Below are 7,087 nucleotides of genomic sequence, written 5' to 3' on the forward strand. Positions count from 1 at the left end.
TCGCTGATTAGAATACACAAATCACTCCAAGATACGCTCATAAAAATACTCAATCACCTGGATATGACGTATAAGATGATCAATCATGGGAGATTTAAATCTCTTCTAAAGATTCTTGCAACTTAAGTAATCAACAATAATTGTCCAATTCAATTAGCAAAAACTAACAGTGTTACCTTTTTAAGATATTTAATCAATTTGCACAGTTGCACAATATATAATTCAGAATCAGATGATTCTATAATTACGTATATTTCTCTGATGATTGGGTTTTAGGCACGCCTTCACAAGTCAAAGAAGGAATCTTTGATCATATTTCATGCATTATTTCTTCCATATTGTGTGCTTTGTTGAATTAAGATGGGCGATGATAAACATCTAACAGGTATATGTGTTAGATACAAGTTTTCGTGTAACAAATATTGTTTGTATATATAAATATATTGTTTGTGTTGTTTTCCTCTTATTTGTTATATGAAATAAAAACAATATTTTTACATAAACAAATAATATTTGTTACACAAAAACTTGTGTTAGATTTAAAGGCGAATATTTTCAATGCCAAAACATTCACTAGCAATTTTGGCAATAATGGACTAAAAAAATTGCAAGAAGTAGGCCCTTAGCTTTGTCAATACCCAAATGGTAGGTATGGTGCGTGGTACGAGATTTGATATATGCAATCTTACTCCTAAAATTAAATGAGTTGTTCCTATTGACTCTAAAATCCTAATATGAAATGCAATAATTGTCCTCTTATGTCACAATAAACAAGAAGCTAGTAGCTACGGTAATCTAATAGGGTGTTCAAAGCGATCTACATCACACAACCTTTATAGCCGAAAAAAGCAACCTAAACCTGACACTTTCATCTATAATCTCGCAAGATCTTATACGATATACTTATGTTAAAATTTTGTCGTTTTACATTTTTGTGGACTCAATCATCAATCGTAAATTGCTAGTTCCACTAGAATGGATAGGCTAAAGAAAATTGTAAAGACCTTTGAGCATATCAGATAAGAATAAAGGCTGATTAATGAAATATTAAGCTTTTTAATGTTGTCTAAATTCATTTGAAAGAGTCTAAATAGGGCATACAACCTTCGAAATCGGCATAGATTCATGGAGGTCATTAGCCATAAGCAATTACAATAATGTCTCATAATTAGAGGACATCTTAGCTTGTAGTTTGTTTGCCCCTTAGTATTAAGAGAGAATGCTTAAACATAATATTTATAAATGAATCATAAGTTACAATATGGTTGTGTCAGCAAACACTAATCAAAATTATCCATACATCATTAAGACCATTCTAAATATTCTTCAACAAAGTTTGAACAATTAAGTACATGTATAATATCTTAATGCATGCGACACTAGAAGTTTTGGTGACCAATGAAATAAGGAAGAAAAAAAATGTCAACTTTAGTTCTCTAATCACAGTAGTTTAGATCTCAATAAATCAGTAGTTAATGATTTTGCTTACTGTCACTTTATCAAGATTGGGTAAATACCTTTTCCAGAATTGAGAAGGATATTCAGGTTAGAAAGAACCAAATTCACCTATTGTGCTCCTCCAAAGATTATCCATACCAAGATACCTAAAAACATGCGTGCCATTTGTCTAAAATCAATTATCCCACTATATTAATCCTTTATAATTAGCGATAAGACGTGATTTTACAAAAGACTTCTTATAATAGTCGTGTATTTATATACTTTCTTCATCACAAAATCTTAGTAATAAGTAATCGATGACCATTTAGTAGCATATTACGATATTCAGTCGTTAACTAGTATTACTTTAAGAAATGTGACAACTTTTTTTCGAATATCTTAAAATAGTGTATGTGACTATTAATTTCGGATAGATGAAATACTATCAAAGGGTATCTTATAGATAGTACTAATAGAATATGTAATATTCCTTGTAATCTTGTATATCCTTAGAATAGTTTGTTTCCATATTTCTAGGGATTGGTTAGCTTGTATATATTCGTTTCCTTGTACTCTTGTGCTGATTAAGGAAGATAATATTTCCAATATGGTAATCAGAGCCTAGGTTAATTTTTTTTTTTTCTCTCCAACCCTTCAACCTAGCCGTCATCTTCCTCGCGAAGCTTGCCTCCCATGGCTGCCGACCCCAAAAATATCCTCTCTCTCAACATTAAACAGCATGTTCCCCTCACTCTCAACCTCGATAACGTGCACTACTCCTCTTGGGCCGAGCTTTTCAAGATCACCGCTCGTGCTCACCAACTTCTCCATCACATAATCCCTCCCACTGAACCACTCGAAATCAAAGACAAAGAGCTCTGGGGTCGTCTTGATGCCGTGGTCCTACAGTGGATTTACGGGACAATTTCCGAGGATCTTATGCTCACCATTTTAGAACCCGACTCCACCGCACAAAAGGCATGGGAGCGTCTTCGCGATATATTTCAAGATAACAAATATTCTCGTGCGGTGTATCTTGAAAATCAATTTTCGAATACTCAACTCGAAAATTTTAAAGATGTTTCTTCCTACTGTCAGAAACTAAAGCTACTTTCCGACCAACTTGCCGGTGTTGGTTCGCCCGTCACCAACCAACGTCTTGTTCTACAACTCGTGGCAGGCCTCACGGACATGTATGACAATGTTGCCTCCATCATCCAACAAAGTGATCCCCTACCCCCTTTTTACAAGGCTCGCTCCATGCTAACGTTGGAAGAATCCCGGAAAGCCCAACAACTTGGTTCCTCCTCATCTAATGCACTGATTGCTGCCACTGACACCTCCACAGGGGACTCGGATGATCCAACCGGGTTTGATACAGCTCCTACCACCCACCGTCCCTCGCCCGCACCTTCTAGCTCTCGTGGCCGGGGGCGAGGTGGTCGCGGTGGTCGCTCCTCCGGCAGCAGGGGCCGCGGCCGTGGTCGTCAGCACCACACTCACCCTTCTCAGCAGCCTCGGTATGGTTACCCTCCCCCTTATTCTTATTATTATGGGCCTGGTCAGTGGCCCTTTCCGCCGCCGCCCTCATACGGACCGCCTGCCGCGTGGTCTCCCGGCCCCTGCCCTTATCCGACTGCTCCTCCGCCTCGCCATGCTCCCAGGGCCAGCAGCGGACATGGAGTCCTCGGCCCCAGACCAGCCCACGCATATGCTGCCGAGCTCGAGCCCACATCCCATGATCTCATTCCGACAGATATTAATGCAGCATTCCATACTATGACGTTGACTCAACCTGATGATAACTGGTACATGGACACTGGTGCCTCCTCTCACATGACGGGTGATGCAGGTACTCTCTCGTCCTATTTTAATTCTAGCATTAATAAACAAATTGTAGTTGGAAATGGTCACACAATTCCGGTTCATGGTCATGGTACTGCACACCTTCCCACACCCAAACGCCCAAACTCACCTCTAACCCTTTCCCATGTCTTGCATGCTCCCCAAATCATTAAAAATCTTGTGTCTGTGCGTAAATTCACAACTGATAATCATGTGTCTGTTGAATTTGATCCGTTTGGTTTTCATGTGAAGGACCTTCGGACGGGGACTATCATTTTGAGATGTGATAGTACGGGCGATCTCTACCCTCTCTCATCTACCACTCCTCCTTATGCTCAAGCTTTTGCTGCTCTCTCCACCACCACCTGGCACAACCGTCTAGGCCATCCTGGACCCCCTGTGTTTAACTCTCTTAAGTCCAATAAATTCATTTCATGTAATTCTAGTGGTGTATGTTTTTGCCATGCATGTCAGTTTGGAAAACACACTAGGTTACCTTTTTATGCATCTAATAATACTACTGTTGCGCCCTTTGATATTGTGCATAGTGATCTGTGGACCTCACCTATTTTGAGCTCCTCGGGTCATCGTTATTATGTTTTGTTTTTGGATGATTACACTAATTTTCTTTGGACTTACCCTCTCACAAACAAATCCCAAGTTCTATCTACGTTCATCACTTTTCGCGAATATATTCACACTCAATTTGAACGTAAAATAAAAAGTTTTCAATGTGACAATGGCCGGGAATTTGACAACTCTCCCTTCCAAAAACAATGTGCGCAACATGGCATGTATTTTCGTTTTTCTTGCCCCTACACATCTTCCCAAAATGGCAAAGCGGAACGCAAAATCCGCACTATAAACAACACCATCCGCACCCTTCTTCATCATGCTTCCGTTCCTCCCTCTTTTTGGCCTCACGCCCTCCAAATAGCTACCTACCTCCATAATATCCTTCCCAGTAAAACACTCTCCTTCTCCTCACCTACTCAAATTCTCTACAACCGCACTCCCTCATACTCTCATCTCCGCACATTTGGATGCCTATGTTTTCCTCATCTACCCTCCACTTCCCTCCATAAACTCCAAGCACGCACCGTCCCTTGCGTGTTTCTTGGTTTTCCTACTAACCACCGTGGCTACAAATGTCTTGATCTCAGCTCTAATAAAATATATATCTCACGCCATGTCACTTTTGATGAAAATGTGTTTCCTTTTGCCTCCCTACATCAACCCACGCCTCTCTCTTATTCTTTTTTGAACTCTCCCTCTCACTTCTCCTCTCCTCTCCTGTTACCCGTCCAGCCCATTTCCCCCCAGGCCCATACCGACCCACCTTCGCCAGCCCACTCTCCAAGCACACGCCCGCCCACCCCTCCTGACCCACCTACTGCCTCTCATACCCCCCCTACTGCTGCAGATGCCCACACGCCCCCGTCCCCTCACCCGGATCCCACGCCCAGCCCCACTCACTCTCCCCCTACCCAACCGAACTCCACGCCTCCCACGACAGACCCCTCACCACGGCCCGATACCCCTGCCGCCTCTCCAGCTCACTCACCATCCCCTCCGCCCACCTCCCTCATCCGGACCCGGGCCAGCCGTGGCATTTTTAAGCCCAAAAAGCTCTTCAACCTCTCCTCCACCACCCACTCTCCCTCACCCATTCCCAAATCACCCATTGATGCACTCCGCGACCCACACTGGAAAGTGGCCATGACTGACGAATTTAATGCTTTAATTAAAAATGCGACTTGGGAGCTTGTTCCTCGTCCTTCTAATGTGAATATTGTCAGGTGCATGTGGTTATTTAAACATAAGTTTCGTTCTGACGGTTCTCTTGAGCGATATAAGGCTCGTCTTGTTGCTAATGGCAGGTCTCAACAAGTCGGCATTGATTGTGAAGAAACGTTCAGTCCTGTGGTCAAACCCGCCACTATTCGCACTGTTCTCTCATTGGCTCTCAGCAAGTCTTGGTCTATCCATCAGCTCGATGTTAAAAATGCCTTTCTACATGGCCACTTGCAGGAAACCGTCTTTATGCATCAGCCCCCTGGTTTTCGGGACACTACTCATCCCGACTATGTCTGCCGCCTCCGCAAATCTTTGTATGGTCTCAAACAAGCCCCCCGGGCATGGTATCAGCGGTTTGCCACATATCTCTCTTCATTTGGGTTCACTCACAGCAGGTCTGATCATTCACTATTCATCTATCATTGTGGCTCCGACATTGCTTACCTGCTTCTATATGTGGATGATATCATTTTGACTGCCTCTTCTGATGCTCTTCGCTCTACTATTATGTCTCATCTTAATGCGGAATTTGCTATGACTGACTTGGGGCCCTTGAGTTATTTTCTTGGCATCTCTGTTACAAAGAATGCAGGTGGTCTCTTCCTATCTCAGAAGAAGTATGCAGAGGAAATTCTGGCCCGAGCTAACATGTCATCATGTAAACCATCTGCCACACCAGTTGACACCAAGGCCAAGCTCAGTGCCTCCTCCGGCCCGTCTGTCGCCGATCCTACCCTTTACCGTAGCTTGGCTGGTGCCCTGCAGTATTTGACGTTCACACGTCCGGATCTCTCTTATGCAGTCCAGCAGATATGTTTGTTTATGCATGACCCCCGTGAGCCTCATTTTCACGCTCTGAAACGTATTCTTCGGTATGTTCAGGGTACTCTTCACTTGGGTCTTCACCTCTACTCCTCACCCTCCAGCCGTCTTGTGTCCTACACCGATGCTGATTGGGGCGGATGCCCAGACACTCGGAGATCCACCTCAGGCTACTGTGTTTTCCTGGGTGACAATCTCATCTCCTGGTCCTCTAAACGCCAGGCTACTCTCTCTCGTTCCAGTGCCGAATCTGAGTATCGTGGAGTAGCCAACGTTGTCTCTGAAACATGTTGGGTCCGCAATTTACTATTGGAGCTTCAGTGTCCAGTTCGCCGAGCTACACTGGTTTACTGCGATAATGTTAGTGCGGTTTACCTCTCTGGTAATCCCGTACAACATCAACGCACTAAACACATCGAGCTGGACATCCATTTTGTTCGTGAAAAGGTCGCTAAAGGTCTCGTTCGTGTCCTTCATGTGCCCTCTCGTTTTCAATATGCTGACATTTTTACCAAAGGCCTTCCACGACCTCTCTTTGAAGAATTTCGATCCAGTCTCAGCGTCCTCCCTGATCCCGCTTCTACTGCGGGGGTGTAATAGAATATGTAATATTCCTTGTAATCTTGTATATCCTTAGAATAGTTTGTTTCCATATTTCTAGGGATTGGTTAGCTTGTATATATTCGTTTCCTTGTACTCTTGTGCTGATTAAGGAAGATAATATTTCCAATAAGTACAATATCTTCTTATAGATATCAGGTTGGTTGAAGCTCTTCAAAAGGCACCAGGGAACCATTCCAAATGTCAACATGCAGTAGAACAAGAAATAATATCAACCATGAAACATATTTTGATTCTTACAATGACCAAGTCTATAACCAAATGATGATTATTAAGTACAATTTCATAACCTGCATTCATGATTTTCAGCTTGGTTATTTTCACCTTATACAAACAGTTTCAGGAAAAATAAGTTCATATAATTTCTAATGACTTCAAATAAGTGTTTATGAAATGAAAGAAGAATAACCATACTAAATAACTCCTCTATTAGGACTTAGATAATTCCTGAACTCCCAAAACCCTAAACCTAGTTATTTATAACAATAATGTCTCAATGATGACAAATAAAGGGAGGAATCTTGATGTGGAAAATGAGATGAATTATCCAATCACAACTGCC

The 7,087-nt window shown here is 42.4% G+C and overlaps 1 protein-coding gene across 1 annotated transcript; it reads left to right on the top strand.

The window, feature by feature from the left end:
* The first annotated feature begins 2,044 nt into the window (after positions 1-2,044).
* On the top strand, positions 2,045-4,123 carry LOC125499501 (uncharacterized). The gene is made up of 2 exons (XM_048648376.2): positions 2,045-3,292; positions 3,538-4,123. Exons 1-2 carry the CDS (start codon positions 2,134-2,136, stop codon positions 3,570-3,572), a joined length of 1,194 nt encoding a protein of 397 aa, XP_048504333.1. The 5' UTR covers positions 2,045-2,133; the 3' UTR covers positions 3,573-4,123.
* Positions 4,124-7,087: the final 2,964 nt, after the last annotated feature.

The sequence above is a fragment of the Beta vulgaris genome, chromosome 1, assembly GCF_026745355.1.
Source record: "Beta vulgaris subsp. vulgaris cultivar EL10 chromosome 1, EL10.2, whole genome shotgun sequence".
Taxonomy (NCBI): domain Eukaryota; kingdom Viridiplantae; phylum Streptophyta; class Magnoliopsida; order Caryophyllales; family Amaranthaceae; genus Beta; species Beta vulgaris.